Source organism: Aulonocara stuartgranti, assembly GCF_965226115.1.
Source record: "Aulonocara stuartgranti genome assembly, chromosome: 7".
Lineage (NCBI taxonomy): Eukaryota > Metazoa > Chordata > Actinopteri > Cichliformes > Cichlidae > Aulonocara > Aulonocara stuartgranti.
The window spans coordinates 47,792,994-47,811,062 of NC_138945.1; the positions used below are offsets into that span (position 1 = coordinate 47,792,994).

The window sequence follows — 18,069 nt, forward strand, 5'->3', positions numbered from 1 at the left end:
ATCACATTTCTTATGACATCCTGATTTCAGTTATATTTGAAAGGTTTTCACAAAATAATTTGAATGCATTTGACTGAGTGTAGTGCGATATACTGTATTTGACTTTTGTAAAACACTAAAACAAATCTAGTTGGGAGTAATATATTTCATAGGCACTGTTTGTTTCTAATTGAACTCTTTCACAAGAGTGACTAGTAACAGTGTACAACCAGAGGCATTCAGATTGACTTTGATATTGCATGTGGTTCATTATTAAGGTATACAGCTGAAATGACTGCCAGAGTAAAATATAAAAAGCAGTAAACTGAAATCATCATCGTTGCTCCTTGAAAAAAAAAGTATAATTACTATACATTTGATAAAAATTAGAGTAAATTAGGCTAGAGTAAATTAAATATACTGTGAAAAAATGATAAAGTCACATTTGGGGGTGAAGGTTGTGTGTCCTCATTTGCAGGAGGAACATTAGGCGTTTTAATCTTGTGCTTTTATTTTGAAGATGCAGCTGAATTTCCGTTCTCGCCGTGTATTCCTCCATCTTGACGTCGCTGCTTCTCAATCGTACTCCTTTCCATTCCATCACGGGCACTTCTTTACCGACACTCCCGTCCACCTGACCCTCCTTCCCCGTGGCCGTGAAAAAAAAGACCTTTCTCATTTTTTTCAAAACCCAAATACAAGGAGGATAAAAAATGGCAAGCAGTTTCTCGAGAATCCTTTCCTCCAAACGACACATCGGGATCCTGACTTTGGTGGGAGGCTCGGTAACGGCTGGATTTCTCCTCCACCGGGAACATGTTAGCGCCGGAGTGCCTGTTCGCAGGAGGTACCCAGCGAGGTAACGTTTTTTTTTTCAATACTACAACTACACACAAATGTAGCCATTATTTTTAGAAGCATTTAGCATAACTTTATCACATATTTTGTGATGTAATGCACAGATTATTAGTTATTAGTAAAGCAGCGCGAATGCTATGTTTTATATTATTTTTTAGTTTTTTGTGAAATATTAATATGTTATTAATATCATTGTTTGCATCAACATAATTAAAATTAATCGTGCAAGAGGCAGCATATAGGGATCACGCACAATCCTAACGTCCTTGCAAAAATACTTGGTTCAGTGATGCTTTTTACGTGAAGTAAAATTAGATTTAATATCGCTCATAACCATCGCACGTATGCAACCTTATGTCTCAAATCTCTGCTTCCTTCAGCTATAATTGTGCTCCTTGCACCAGCCTGCAGAGCAGATGGTTTAGCGCATAAATATAGGTTTCATGCATGCACCCATTGTTATACATGGATACTGGCGGGATCAAAAGACTCGGAGAGGCCGAGGCGGGGTGCGTACGTGTCCCAGTGCACGCCTGCATGCATTAAAAATGCACCACATACACCATATATAGGTTAGTAAATGATTACTGGTATTCTGATATAAAACCCTGCCCACTGTTATACAAGTGGTCACACCTAAAGAGCTCCTGCAGCAGGGGCGTTAACAAGATTGGTTCAGTGGGGTGGCCCGCATGAAATGGGAATATTTAATTATATTTAAATAGAATGTGGAAAATCACCTGGACTATATCATTTACTAATATTTCGACCCATTTTTTAAAAGTAAAAATCATAATCCTTTTTAAGTGATGGTCCCAAAGTTTTCAAATTAGAAGTAGCTAGTGATTATGGTTGAAACCTTGCAGTAATGGTGCAGTAGGTGGTCGTGGTGTGTTGGCAAAAACTGTAGACAGATGTTGGCATTGCTTCCACATACAATAGGGCTCTAGCCAGATCATCCCTTACAGAGGAATAAATATCTGTCAGATTATTGCAATAAAGAAAACATGCTTGTCTTTGTTTTTTAATCCAAGGACATTTGATCGACAAATAATTTTTCTAGTAAATGGTTCTGAACATACAGTTACACATTTACTCCACAGACACAGACTACTATTACGGAACCTGGTTTTTGTCCAATAAAAGTGATGTAAAAAATGGTTTAACAATAAATTTAGAAAACATTTGCCTGTTTCATTTTTGCGCTATGCCATAAAAAATATATACACATACACAAAACAATTCTGGAACATAAAGTTGAATTTGCTGGAAAGTCTAAAGGATTGATTGTCTATGATAAAGATGAGTTTGTGAACGTTTTTTATTTTTGATGTCTTAGCCCTATGCTTTGAGACAAAGTGTAACAAAAACACACACGTTAATTTGTGCTTCTACGGCAGTGCTAATCTTTCAGACTTCTTGGCAACAAGTATTAATTTTTGCTGGTCTTTCACAGCATTTTCTTTTTTTCCCATTAGCGTCTGTGAAAGCCTAAATGTTCATTTGAAAAGCTTGTAGTGTCTAATCTAATTCTGCATCCTCTATCATCATGAAATAAATGGCACTTTTACCATCTCATGAATAGTTGAACATTAACCAAAGAATGCACATTAATGGTGCCGCTGTGCCATGTTTTATAGTACAATGCTCGTGTCCTTCTGTGTCTTACATTAGTGGTGTTTTGTTAGCCGGCAGGGTGTTGTATTAGCAGAAAGTCACAGGTTGACACACCAGTCACTTGCGTACGTGCAATGAAAAACAGTTCCTTGAGTGAGTCACTCATTGTGCCCCTGCTCCAAGGGCAAAAAGTAAACCATCGCCTACACTCCTGTAATTTTTCTCTCTCTCCAATAGCAGCACATTCACATATAATCTTTCATTTGTGTTTGTGCAGTGCGGAGTTCCCAGACCTGCGCAAACACAACAACTGCATGGCCAGTAACCTCACACCTGCAATCTATGCTAAGCTGTGTGATAGGGCCACTCCCAATGGTTTCACACTGGACGAGGCCATCCAGACGGGCGTGGACAACCCTGGGCACCCCTTCATCAAGACCGTTGGCATGGTGGCAGGGGACGAGGAGTCTTATGAGGTCAGACGTCATAGTAACTTTTCGACATACAGGCTTCCTTCTGCATACAAAAACAGGGTTTTGGGTCTAATAGGTTTTAGAAAGAATCACAAGGTAACAGAGAATCCTTCCTTATGCGGAAGAAGACTCATTATTATGTACTTGCATATGCAGCTGTCATCGGGACGTATGTCCTCGGGTCTTCACTACCCTGTTAGTGTTCCCACCCTCATTATCAAGTATGTTTTGTGACATTCACACATGCATACACAGAGTATTACAGTGTCACTGAGGCAGGGTTTTTAGCTGGGACATGTCTTTTGGGATGTCTCAATATCTAAAATGAGGATACTTCAGTACATTTTCATTTTAATTGCCTACTTCATTTAGAAGCTACAGAAATATCTTGGAACTGCTGACAGCAGTGTGTGTGTCTTTGAATGTGATATTAACTATGGATCAGGAGAATAATGAGTGTTTAATCTGTAATGCTGAAGGTTGCAGGTCAACCATTAGACATTTCTGTTACTTGTGATTGTGTAAGCATTTTCCTTAAACAATATGAATACATACCTTTGCAATATATCATATACTCCCAGCTTTTGACATGTGTGGGAGTTTCTTTTGAACACTTCAGGGTATGGCGTTACTGTAACACAACAGAATGTCAGTGACTTCTGGTAAAGTAGTTACTCAATGTTCAGAGACAGAGTCTTTTTAGGATATTTCAGACCCTTCCACTTTTTTCAGTCATAAAATGTTGGCTAGAAGATTGCACTGCAAAAATATCCACACCTTCCTAGTACTGTGTTGGATCCCTTTTTGCCTTCAGAATTCTTAGTCTTAGTTCACAGATTAAACAAGGTGCTGAAAACATTTCTCAAAGCTTGGTCCATATTGATATGATGGGATCACAGAGTTGCAGTAGATAATAATAATAATGGATTGCATTTATATAGCGCTTTTCGGGACCCCTCAAAGCGCTTTACAATTCCACTATTCATTCACTCTCACATTCATACACTGGTGGAGGCAGCTACAGTTGTAGCCACAGCTGCCCTGGGGCAGACTGACAGAAGTGAGGCTGCCATATTGCGCCATCGGCCCCTCTGGCCATCACCAGTAGGCGGTAGGTGAAGTGTCTTGCCCAAGGACACAACGACCGAGACTGTCCGAGCCGGGGTTCGAACCGGCAACCTTCCGATTACAAGACGAACACCCAACTCTTGAGCCACGATCGCGTAGATTTGTTGCTACGCATCCATATTGTGCAACTCCCATTTCATCAGACCGCACAAGTGCTCTTTCTGGTTATTAAGTGATGACGTGTAAACCCTGCTTCCAGGTCCAAACTCCTACTGATACTGTTGTATCGTTAACATGTTGCAGGGCTTTGTATCTTGTTCTGTTTAATCTTAACAAACCCCTAAAAATAATGAGAGATCACTGTTGGGCTCTGTGGGTTTTTATTACAGTGAGGTCAATAAGTATTTGATCACCCTGTCATTTTGCAAGTTCTCTTACTCAGTCTTGGTCTACAATTTTCAGCATAGAGACAGAGAGACTGTGAGAGACAGAATCTAAAAAGAACAATCCGGAAATCACATTATATGATTTTTGAACAATTTATTTGTGAACAAATACTTGTTGACCTCACTGTAGTACTATTCATCTGCTGCAGTTTAAAACCTTACAATGGAACTACAGCCCATCAGCTAACTATTTGCTAGTTTTCTATCTTCATTTAATGTGAAGTGATAGCAGAGCTGTTTGTTTTAGTTTTTCCAAAATTCCTCATTCAGAACATGGTGTATAATGTTTAGATGGAAACCAGTGATCTAACATCTTGCTACCTTCTAACTCGGTTGAACTTCAGAAATTCTATTTTTCATGGATGGTTGGATGTTAAACTTTCTTGTAACACCTGGGAGCACACTAATCATTTTATTAACGGTAAGAGAGTTTAGACAGTTTGGACCCGGAAACGGTTCATGACTTCGGACTTAAGAGACTGATAGGATTGGGATCTGGTAACTGTGGAGGCCATTTGAGTTCAGGTTCGAAATGATCTGCGGTTTGTGATGTAGCATGTTATCCACCTGAAATGATCCATCATAAGATGGATCATAAAGAGATGAACGTGGTCACCATTAATACTCAAGTAGCCTGTGGTGTTTAAATGATCATCAGTTGGTACTCAGGGGCTCAAAGTGTGTCAAAGAAAATATCTCCAGTTTGGTGAGCCTGTGTGAATCATAGCCTCAATTTCCTTTTCTTATCTGAAAGAAGTAGCACCTGGGTTGGTCTTGTGCTGCTGCGGCCCATCTGCTTCAAAGGTGTGATCATGGCTCAAGAGTTGGCAGTTCGTCTTGTAATCGGAAGACGGAATCGGTTCGAGCCCCGGCTCCGACAGTCTCGGTCTCGGTCCTTGGGCAAGACACTTCACCCGTTGCCTACTGGTGGTGGTCAGAGAGCCCGGTGGCGCCCCAATGTAGCTTACCATTACCAGTGTGTGAATGGGTGGATGACTGAACTTGTAAAGCGCTTTGGGGTCCATAGGGACTAAGTAAAGCGCTATATAAATACAGGCCATTTACCAAAGGTTGGACGTGTTGAGAGATGCTCATCTGCTTTTAAAGAGTGGTTATTTGAGTTACTGTTGCCTTACTACCAGGTCAAGGCAGTCTGGCCATTATCCTCATCATTACCAACATCAACAAAGTACTTTCACTCAGAGAACTGCTGTTCACTGGATATTTTCTTTTTTCACGCCATTCTCTAAAAACCGTAGCGATGGTTGGGGGGAACATCCTAGTAGTTCCTGAAATACTCAGCCCGTATTGCACCAATGTTCAAAGTCTCTGAAATCATCTTTTCTCCCCATTTACGGCAGATATAGTTTTAAGTGTAACAACCTTTCACACATGCACATGTGCAGTGTGTCCAGTTTTTCCTTCTAGATCTTTTTAAGCCTTGTCATCAGCTTTGAGCCACCGTTGGGTCTCTTCAAAGATTTGGGGGGGTTAAAGTCTGAGTTTAGGCTGGGTCTCTCAAGGACAGTCAGAGACTTGTCTTGAAACCAATCCAGCATTCTCTTGGCTGTTGTTGTGAAAATTGATCCATTGTTGGTCTCAGGTTGCTTGCACTCTGGATTAGATTTTCTTTAAAAGCTTCTGTGCATTTGGCTCCATTCCTCCTAGCATCTTCTCTGAGTTCTCTCCCCGCTCTCACCTTCAAAGGGTGATGCTGCCTCTACCATGCCTCACTACTGAAGTACCGATTAGATTTATTCTCATAGAGGAAATCCCCTCTTCCACTAGTTAGTTGAGTGATGTTAGGTATCCAAGTGTATTGTATATTTTTCTTTATCAAATGGTCAGAAATAACGCAGCAATTCAAATATTTTACTGACTGTGCTGTAAATGGGCCGATCAGACTTAAAGGCATATCAGGTGCTGTAAAAATGTGCTTAAGTTACTGTTTAGAGCTTGTTTTATGGTAATTAATGCTGGTGAACATAAACTGATTCGAACAAGCTAATCAACTGCAACATGCATTTTGGAAAATGTATTACCTGCTTTATCAACAAATGACAACAAAATAACAATGATTATATTACTTTAACTTTATCAACTCAATAATTCATGTGACTCAATTTCACTAATAAATGACCCTAATTGTTCGCTCTACTTGGCTTATCAATCACTCCAGACCAGGCATAAGAAAAATCTTTTTTAATTATTCCTTTTCATTGTTGCTTATTTTAAATGAGCAATAATAAATATTTAAAGGTGGAAAAAATAGACTTTTAAAATGAACTCATTAGTAAACCTTATACATGCAATGTCTGAGTATTCTTTATTCCTTTTTCTGGTTTAGGTATTTGCAGACCTTTTGGACCCTGTGATCAAGGAAAGGCACAATGGCTATGACCCCCGCGTCATGAAGCACCCCACTGATCTGGATTCTAGCAAGGTATTACTAACACTGACAGTGCCTGAAGTAGTATTTTACTCCGTGGGCTGGGTATTTGAAAGCAAAATTTGCAAAAAGCATCAAAAAATTAAGAACTACTCATTTTACTCTAAATATGTACGTTTAAATTGTGAAGGCAAAGTGCCTAGTTAGATTTCTAGCTCTCTTTATATACTACAATAACCAGTCTAGAGAAGTATAAAATTCTTCCTCCTCCTCACCTCTTATTTCTTTCACTGTTTTTTTTTTTAAATACATTATATGATCTGATTTACCTGCACAGGTAGCCTTAAACCTCCCCCATCTTTGATTCAGATCCAGTCAGGTCATTTCGATGAGCGATATGTGTTGTCGTCCAGGGTGAGGACAGGCCGCAGCATCCGCGGCCTGAGCCTGCCACCCGCCTGCACCAGGGCAGAGCGCAGGGAGGTGGAGAGAGTGGTGGTGGATGCCCTGTCTGGCCTGAAGGGTGACCTAACAGGGAAGTACTACAGTCTCACCCAAATGACAGAAAAGGAGCAGCAACAGCTCATTGATGTGAGTGATGACGTCGTGCTGTTGACTCATTTGGAATTTGCATTTGGAAAAAGTCAAGTTTTAGCTACCTCTGCTCTCATTTAATTATTTGTATATTTGTCTTAGAAAAAACATCCTGTAAGTTAATGTATACAATTTCACATTGGAAACCAAAGTTATACTAAAGCATTATATTTTATTTACTACATTTTACAGGTGTTCTATAAGGAAAGATATATTTTCAGTGCCATTGTCTGTTTGCTTGTCTTTTAGCAAGTGTACTTACCAATAGAATTGCATCAAACTTGGCAGAAAGACGAAGCAAAAGAATAACCCATTTCATTTTGGTGCAGATCCAGACTAAAATTGCAAAACTGATACTTGGCCTTGGCAGAGGATGCATTCTCTCATTTTTGTACTTCATATAGTTAGCCTGAAAGAAACGATCCGTCAGTTGATCACATATTTATAAGCTGGAATTTTTTAGCACACTTAACCAGAAAACTCTGGGCCATCAGCTTAATGTTTCTTTGTTATGTTTAGCCTGCTGTTGATGTGATTACAATTCCACTACGTGACCTACAAGAAGAAAAAATAAAGAGAATTTTATCACATATAAGCAGGAGTGGGCGTGTTGTGGTTGACACAGCATTTTTCTCCTCACAATGAGAAAAGATCAGAGTATTGAATTCTCAGGTCTACCTCATTGTTAATGGCTCCCAGCATGCATTTTAGTGATGGAAATAGCAGCAAGAACTCTTGATTAGGGCTGGGCCATATTATACCGTTCACGGTAATACCGGTATAATGTTAGGCAACGATAGGAAAATGAAATATCGCGATAGAATATGAGTAAAACGCGCATGCGCAGTGCCTTTGTTTTCATACGCACATGGCCGATTGTTGAGTGAAACAGATGAACCAGAATTGGTTTGTAAAAATGGTGCAACTTCAGTGATGTGGAACTGGTTTGGTGTTTGTCCGTCAGATACACGACAAAGCACATTTTTTTGCAGAACATGCAAGCGGCCGTCGTTATTGTCGTATTTGTCGGACTAAGATGCTCTTAAATCTGGGAGTAATCTGGGTCCTAAACTCCGTATACTTCAGGTCAAACGAACACTGCAGCATCACTAGAGTTAAAAACTGTCTAAATTCTTTCATCTTTAATAAAACGATCAGCATTGCTGCTTTACCAGGTGTAACTATGAAGTTTAACTTCCAGGCATCCATGAAAACAAAATGTATTACATTTTGTTCTACACGGAGTTAGAAGCTAGCAGGGAGCTAGCGGAAGTTAGCTCGCTAGTTTCGCTAGTTACCTAAACATGATATTGCATGTTCTGACTGAGAGATTTCTGAAAAAAATCAAACGTACAGCTCTGCTATCACTTCCAACATAAATGAAGACAGGAAACTAAACAGCAGTGACGTTTGTAGGGTTACTGAAGTTGGGCTAGCTGGTATATAATTATGTGCTACGTGATCGCTAGCAACACAGCTATGTTAGCATAACATACACAGTGAAGCTGGAGGACAAACACTAACACTTTTCCACTTATAAAAGTTAACGTGAAGGTTCCTCATGGTTAGAGACAAATGCAATCGCATGGCAGGATGCTGTAAAAGGACCAAACTTAAGTCAGGAGAACAACTGAGATAATCCATCCACAATACGAGGTTAGTCATTAATATACTGCAACAACATGGGAATAGAGCAGCTGCCAGAGAATTCAACATTAATGAATTAATGGTACAGAAGTGGAGGAAGCAAGAAGAATGAGTTTAATAAAGTTTGATTTATCTGACTGCTTTGTTTCGCTTAATGTGCCTTATAATCCCGTGCACCTTATGGTCCGAAAAATACATACTGCACACTGCAGTTTAATGTTGCAAAGCACCTCTTTTTAACTTCAGTGGATATTATACATGGTTATGCTCAGGATATGTCAGTCCATTTCTACTGGAAATGCCTTTTGGTTAAACTTTCAGCAAGGAATTTGCATTTGCACTGTTACATTTTATAAAGCTTTAATGTACATAAAAACCAGCTTCTTGTTTAATTTTTAAGTGAAAATAAATGATAGGTTGTCTTTTTGCGCTAGTAATGTTGTGGAGTTGTATTTTGTCTCGCATCAATTATATCGTCAGTTATATCGTTATTGCAAATTTTCAAATATATATCGTGATAAATATTTTTGGCCATATCGCCCTGCTCTACTCTTGATTGAATGTTGGGTTAAGGTTATTGAGTTGATTGAAGATATTATTTCTAATGTTCTGATGTTGTTTATATTTGTAATTAGTTCTAATTTCTTGATCCCATTTTGTTTTCTTTACCAACAAACACTCTGGACTTAGCTGAGTATAAATCATCCTTTTTTTCTGTATTTCCAACAGGACCACTTCTTGTTTGACAAGCCGGTGTCCCCCCTCCTCACGTGTGCAGGGATGGCTCGTGACTGGCCAGATGCCCGTGGTATTTGGTAAGTGGATAAGGCTGGTAAACAAAACTTCTTCATCTGTTAATTCCAGAAATAAAGAGATCCTAAATACCTTGGTAAAGGTTCATGTAGGTCAGAGAGGTCAAACCTGTTTTATATTATGGGCCAAATAACATGTCCCACTTTGACCTGAGGTGGACCAGAACAGTGAAACTCCCCTTTCTGTCAGAATAAAGACGTTTAACTACACATTTAATCTCTGAGCTATCATAATATACCAAAAAAGAAGTGCAACAACAGTATATCTCACTTTTTCTACATGATAAAGAAATGCTGCTGTAGTAAATGAAAAACATCTGCCAGCGGGACTCTATGGGCTTAAACTGAAATAAACAATAGTGAAAGTTTTATTATCTCATTGCACAGAATGCCGTCTAATTACAAAACAGAAAGTTTTTGTTAATTCACAGAGAATACCCTTTTTTCCCCTCTGTGCATCCACTGTAAAAAACAGAAATTTGTATAGGAGATACACAGAACAGAATTTTTCTGCCATTTGATCTTTTTTGTCTGATCTTTAATTACTTTGGTGTAGTATGATTGGACTTTATCAGGCAGAAAAGCTGCAGAATGTATTGAAATACAGTTGTTTCAAAAAAGATTGCCCTATTTCACATTATCTAGGGGGGTCTAGTGGGCCGGACGGCGTCTTTGCCGCTGCGATTCTGGCCTGTGGTCCTTATGTTTTTTACCCCTGATTTAGATCATTGCTGTGTACTGGATTTACACAAGGCGCTGCTGATGGTTGACTAATCTTGTATTTATATTTAAGAATAACATTTTCTTCTTTTCTGAGGGATGACAGTGATGCAGTGTTTGGAGGTGACCCACTATGATATTTAATTAACGTTTTTCTTTACTGCTACAAACTGGAAGTGGGTCATACAAACAGTTATGTAACGTGTTTCTCCCAAGTGAGGCCACTCTTTTAGTCCTTAATGATTAGTTTTCATATTTAACAGTTTTCTAAATAAAGAAGGGCCTTTTTTTGTCTTTGTTTTTGGCGTTTCTCCGTCACTGATCCTTGGTGGAGGTGTATTAGCAATGCGGAAAATGCTCCCTCAGCACTGAGTTTCAGCATGTACTCAGGAATAACCCAGTGCAACGTGTCAGCCAGCCAAAATCAATCACCAGCCTCCCTCCTCTCTCCCTCTGCCAGCCGTATCAGCCAACCTGTCCTCAGCTCTCCTTAATAATTCACCTTCACGTCATTCCTTCATCATCTCTTCTTTCAGGAGCTCAGCTTTCTCTTTTTCTGGCTCTCTGATCTTTTCTTTTTTTCACTAACCTTATGTTCAGCTCTGCTGTGAATCGTTTTGCTTATTTTTTAATCCTTTTTTGCTTCTGTTCCGTGTTCTTTTTCTTCCTTTTTATTGCATCACTGTATTCTCCTTCTCTCTCTCCCTACCCTTTTTAAATGTCTGCCACCATTAAGGTAATAAGCACAGAGAAAAGACTACCTCACAGTAGTCTTATGCGTTGACTTAAAATTTTATAACATTATGCATGAAAAGTTGGCACTTCTAATGACTCATACTGTGTGAGCCTTTCTATGAGGGAGTCTTTTCTTGAAGTGACGTGTACAGTAGGTCATGTATAGTTGGTACTGAACATTAGTATATAGAATATATATTCTCCGGAGTACAATCAGTGTGCACTTTGTAATAGCTTTAGACAGTCTTCAGTCTGGAATAGGAACATGCATCTGTGCAGTCGTGGTTATATCTTCAGAAGTATAAATATTAATGTGAATAAACACTTGTTTGTATCACTGACAGGCTTGACTCTTTATCAGGTAGACTTTACTTTCTTTTATCTGTTTAATAACATGTCTGCTTTCTTTAGTGTTTCATTGAAACCTTGACAAAGCGGTAGTAAAAGACTTAGGGGTGAGGGTTCAGATAATTAGATAATTGTAATAATGGTCAGATAATTCTCCAATTTGAAACATAGCATGTTCAAACTTTATAAAATAGACTCAATATTTTATTCCGTCTGATTAAGAGTGAATGAGGCCATAAACTCGTCAGGAAAGTGTTTAAAGAGGTCAAGACTGAAGGCTGTTTTCCTATAAATGTCTATAGGACCAAAGGTCTTCTTTACAACCATAGCTATCATAGTTTGGAGGCCTTCAGGTAGAATGCAGGGTTAAGGCACCTCTGGATCGGCTTTATTTTCCAGCCCATAACCATTTGGGGTTTTTGTTTTTTTTTACTGTCTATAGTCTGTCCACTTCTGTTTTATATGCTAGTGCAATTACAGAAACTGGGCAACCATCAACCACAAACATGAATACTGTATAATCTATGTCCTTAATCTATGCGCAGGCACAACATTGAGAAGACATTCCTGATTTGGGTCAATGAGGAGGATCACACAAGAGTCATCTCTATGGAGAAGGGAGGAAACATGAAGAGAGTCTTTGAGAGGTTCTGCAGAGGCCTGAAGGAGGTAAGACTGTGTTTGTGTATGCAAGGGGATAATTTGAAACAGCTTAAGGAGAAAAGAACTAAATAGAGAATTTGGGGAGTTGAGCAGGCATGGTGTTTTTCTCCGTTGTGATCTCTGTGCAAATGTGATCCTGGACCATAAGAAATTACTGCCAGCAAATCTGATACACTGCACGATGTTGGCTGTGTGTGATTTAATAAAAGTATTGGATATTAAATTTGATAATGGTAAACTGTGGGTCTGCTGCAGTTTGATGGCTTTATGGATTTAATAAACCTGGCAAGATAATTAATACAGTCTAAAAGCATCACTGTAGAGAATGCTTACAGAATGGAAAAAACTGCTTACACTAGACTTTGACTTCACATGTTGACAGATGCCCAAAAATGGTTGGGCAAACATAAACTGTTTATGTCCTGATGCATACTCATTCGCCCAGGTAAGGAAAGAGGATGTACATGTCATCCTGTCCAGGAAGTATATGTTCCCATAATGAGGGTTTACACATCCTGAACAGGGAGGAACACTGAGTGGGGAGATTTACGTGAAAAGGGAACGACCATCTCTGAATGAAGCAGGGGGGCCTAAGGGTACTTATTTCACCATCTTACAATGCTGTGATTCCAGCCATTCCTCAACTCTGTGAATGGTACTCATGGCCATTGATCAGTGGTTGTTGATCAGTGGTCATGACAATTTCCATATTAATCATCAAGAAACTGATCTCACAGCATGTTGTTTGCCAGTGGTGCTAGTTTCAGTCAGTCTGCAGAGGTACTTTTTATAAGGTTGGAGAAACCTGCAGTCAGCTGAGACTGAAGAAGTCAGACAGCGAGCTGAAACAAAACGTTTCCCCCACTGAAAACACCATGTCCAGATGAATACAATCAACTTTTTGGGATAAACTGTTTATCCAAAAGCAGGCCAAATTCCCCTTTTGAGAAAGCACTAAAGACAAGCAATACAACATCTGGGGCTTTTATGTACTAAATGTGTGAGGGCCCTGAACAGCAGTCCTTGGCTCTACATTAGCACTGGGTTATCTGTCATTCCACTCCCACCAGAGTTCATTGAACAGTTATAGAAGTTGAGCAACTCGCTATTCTTTTCTTGTCAGCCACAAAATATGAAAACTCAAAGGTGTGGCAGTTATTGCAGTCTGGGAGTGAAACAAACTCACTGTCTTGTTTGACTCCATATTCCTCTGTTAGGTGGAGCGTCTGATCCAGGAGAGAGGCTGGGAATTTATGTGGAACGAGAGGCTTGGTTACGTCCTTACCTGCCCCTCAAACCTGGGCACAGGACTGAGGGCCGGTGTCCACGTCAAGCTGCCCCTGCTGAGCAAGGTGAGTTTAATGTTTGTAAAGAAACTCCATACGTTTGTTTCCATACATGTGTTTTATTGGGTTTTGGGGTCACATTTAAAGCACAAGATTTGCACTGTGTGTGGCTTTTTAAAATTAAGCTAGCAAGGATTTCCCGAGTGCCGTTAAACAGACTCAGGACATTTTAGCACATCTTCATTATGTTACATTATTCATTTTGTTCACAAAAAACAAAAACTATCAAAAATTATTAACTCGTTGTCTGATGTGTACCTTTTTTTGCTCAATAACAGCCTCCACTTTTTGTTGTAGTTTTCCACAAGTCTCACATGTCTCCTGAGCAATCCCAAACAACTGTTCTTTGATGAATCTCTCAAGCTCCTCTAGATTTGATGGTCTTCTTCCACCGATCTTGGTCTTCAGTTCATTACAGATTTTTAATGGGAATAAAGTCAGGGCTTTGAGCAAGCCAGTCAATACCCTTCACTTTGGTCTTCTGGAGGTAGTTCTTCAGCAGGAGCGACATGTTTTGGGTCGTTGTCAAGTTGGAAGACAACGCAACGATCCACAAGCAATTACTACTTGAAGTTTTCTTGCAAAATCTTCTTTCTTCATGTTTCCTTCCACCTTGACAAGATTCCCACTTCCCACAGCATAATACTCCCATCTGTGTGTTTCACTGTGGGGATGGCGTTCTCTTCTCCAGAATTAAGTTTCCTGTGCATGGTTCTAGCGATTGTCTTCTTTGAGACTACAGTTCCTGACTTGGCTAAGTCATTCATTCATGTCTTGGGAGTTTTTCTGGGGTTTTTAGACACATCTCTCTTGTTCTTCTTTCCAGAGTCTTTGAAATCTTTCACTTCCTACCTCTGCAAGGCTTGTTCTGCGCTGTGTTGCTCTCTGTGAATTTGTTGATAATACTTCACTCTTCTTGACACTTTAAAACACCTTTGATAACTTTGGATATCCATCGTCTGCTTTGTGAACATCATCAATTCTTTTCTCAAGTCTACAAAAGGAATCTTTAGATTAATTCACCCTTAATAATATTGTGGTTGGTGATTTGAAACGGCGTGAAATAACACCTTTCTGCTTCATCCCAGGATCCTCGCTTCAGTAAGATCCTGGACAACCTGCGTCTGCAGAAGCGAGGGACAGGCGGTGTGGATACTGCAGCTGTGGGTGGTGTATTTGACATCTCCAACCTAGACCGCCTGGGACAGTCTGAGGTAGGGTAAATGAAGTGTGTGGCTACGTCCCTAACCTTTAAGTACACCGCAGATATTACCTGTCAAGCCGTTTTTCCAGGTGTTGTTCATTAACCACAAATACCTCGATAAATTATCCCGGGATAAGCAAAGACAATGCTTTCTCAGTGAGGCTAAAAAAAAGCTAACCATCTTAACCGTGTTACCTAGAAAATATGAGCACAATGTAAACTGTTGCTAAACAAATATTTGGTGAGTCGGATTATTTGGAGTACAGTTAGTACTCCAAGTAAGTATAGCTGGAGCTATTTTTCACAACTGCAAAAGCATAAGAGAAGCTTCTTGTTTGGCCTGTACATGTAATCTGTCTCCGTTATGTCCTTGGCCTCAGCGTCACATGGGTACAGTACAATAGAGGAGCTCTCTATTGTGGTGAGTGCATGGTTGTGTGTTTTATTCTGATGACATCAGAGGAGGCGGGGGCTCTTTGTTGTTTCTGGGTGAAGTGCAGTGTACAAATTAGCCTTCAGTTTGGTACAGATTAAGAATCACTCATCTAATTTTCTTTCTTTAAAATATTGTCTGATTATTGAAAGGCTTGGAAGCTGACCTCCAAGGGTGGAGTCAGTGAGTTAAGGAAAGAGAAAATCTGAATAAGGATGGAGGAATGAGAGAATTGTGAGCAGCTGGGGAAAAGTGCAGGAGGACTACAAGGAGGTGTTCCTCTTTAAGCCCATGTTAACAAATACAGATTTCAGTCTGATATGTTGGTGCCTTTTAAAACACTCAAGGTCACCCTATAATGCAAATAAAATAAACATTAAAATCACAAACCTGTGCAGAAGTCTGAGGAAGTAAAATTAACTCGATGCTTTTTACCCCTCAGTCATAAAAGGCTGACGGAGAATTAGACGCAAGTTCATTAGTGTGATAACACAAAAACAAGGCCACATAGGAGTTTGAAGTTCATACCACGGGTGCTTCGACTGAGCCTTGGACAAGGTCAAAGGTCAGGTTTTCAGAAAAGCTTATGAATGAGATAACATGAGACCAAGGCGACGTACGATTTTGAAACTGATACCATAGATGTGTCTAAGTATTGTTGTTGTTGAATTAATATGATATAAAATACAGAATTTAGAAATACTAAATAAAATAAATATTTAGTAATCCTCATTTTAATTAAAAACAAACAAACAAACAGTTCTGCGGGTACTTGAAAGTTTCTTGTTAGTTTTTAGGCCCTCAGCAGGTTGTAATTTGACACAGACATGACACCACTGTGAGGACACTGCTGTGTGACACAACAGAATAGAAACTATCTATCAGGACAGGCTGAAGCTATCCCAGCTGCATAGGGTGAGAACACAGAGACAAACAAATTCATGCTCACAGCCACTTTGGAACCACATACTAACCTAATGTCTTTGGACTATGGGAAGAAGCCTGAATACCTAGAGAGAAGCAACACAGACATAGGATTCAAACCCAGGTCCTTCTTGATGCGAGGTGACCGTTCTAACCACTGTTGCATCGTCCTGCTGTGAAAATATATAGATATTTCTGGGTTGTGTGTTATACATCAGCCCCTGTGAAGATTTGAGAAGTGCCTGTTTTTGAGGTGGGCTGTACTTAGCACTAGAGGAGGCACACATTCTGCGTCTTAACTGAGCCATAAGACAGAATCAACAAGAGTACAGGCTGCTTGTATTTATATCTGCTCATCCTTATTTGGTAGGTGGCATTTTGGTTGTGAAGGGTTTGTTTATAGCTGCAGACTGTTTTGTATCTTCAGCCTCTGACAGCATTCAAAGAAAAAGCTGTTAGAAGTACCCTGTATTAGGCTTTCACTATTTTATTTGCTTTAAGATACAAATGTTTTCTGGTCATGTTAATAATTTCTGTCTTGTGTGGCTTACCAAACACAAATGTCACTTGACTTTGACCTTGATAAAATTACTCTTCCTTATTGCAAAAATAGTGTCTACTTTTTATGTTCTGTGCACTTTCCTGTTCACTTTTATTACTAAAATGTGGCATGTTCATCCTCTCAGGTCCAGCTGGTGCAGACAGTGGTTGATGGCGTCAACTACCTAATTGAGTGTGAGAAGAGACTGGAGAGAGGACAGGACATCAAGGTGCCCCCACCCATAAAGCTGTCCAAGTAGACACTGATCCCTCACCTCCCCACACAGACCTCTGGGCACACACACATGCACAAATTCCTCTCGCTCTCTGTGCCCATAGATATTACAAATATCTATTTCATCACCTCATTTATTACTACTAATTACACCATCCCACCCCACAGCATACCTCTCTAGAATATAATCTCTTTATATTAGATGTAGCTTCAGGCTCCCAGAACTGCTTTGGGCCTAAGTGAGTGAAGCCTACTGCAGTAAATTCAAAGTTTGATTTAAGCTTAAATCTAAATCCTGCTCTAAGATAGCAGTGGATACGAATAAGGATGCACAAATTATGGGGCTGTTATAAGATGCCCTTTTCTGCATGGCCCAACATCTCTGGCTCTCCTATCAAAGCACTCCTCAGCCTGCCCAAACCTGGCTTACTCCCTTCCTGTCGCATGTCCTGTACACACATCCCCTTTCCTCTCATCTCTGTAGTTTCACTGTTCATGCCTATTAGCTAGTGCTTGTGTAGTTCATCCATCTGTGCTCACCGTGGAGGGTGGATTGTGTGTACATAGTTTACTTTAACTGTTCTGAAGTGGTTTGAATGTAGACCAACAAGCTGAAGACAGAAGACCCATGTGTTCTCCGGATGAGTGGGTTGTTTGGTGACATGCTGGTGTCAGATTATAATTCACACTGGTCCAGTTAAGCTCTGTACTGTATGCTACTGAAGCAATATCATTTGAGTTTATAACTGAATGTCACGCTCTAATGTCTTTTATTAAAGAAATCATCTATTTAACAGTATTTGCTCCACTGTCTGACTCTTATTTTTTTATGTTTTTTGGGTCCTATGTGAGCTAAATGCAATTTCTTTGGTGTTTTCTACCAATATGAATCCAGAGCTTTGAGTAACCATAGTAACCAAGCTTGCGTGGCATGATTTCTATCAGTGTGGTTGCATAGTGTCATGTGACAATGTTTAGTTGGAAGCATAACAAAACTGTATTATGTTTAAGAGGTCAGTACATGGGGTTCATATTCTC

General features: G+C 39.7%; 1 protein-coding gene across 1 annotated transcript; it reads left to right on the plus strand.

Annotated features, from left to right (window-relative positions):
- Positions 1-493: 493 nt before the first annotated feature.
- LOC309711920 (creatine kinase U-type, mitochondrial-like) lies at positions 494-17,830 on the plus strand. The gene is made up of 9 exons (XM_082542472.1): positions 494-838; positions 2,732-2,930; positions 6,789-6,884; positions 7,200-7,421; positions 9,801-9,886; positions 12,232-12,355; positions 13,567-13,701; positions 14,784-14,909; positions 16,943-17,830. Exons 1-9 carry the CDS (start codon positions 693-695, stop codon positions 17,054-17,056), a joined length of 1,248 nt encoding a protein of 415 aa, XP_082398598.1. The 5' UTR covers positions 494-692; the 3' UTR covers positions 17,057-17,830.
- The last annotated feature ends 239 nt before the right edge of the window (positions 17,831-18,069 follow it).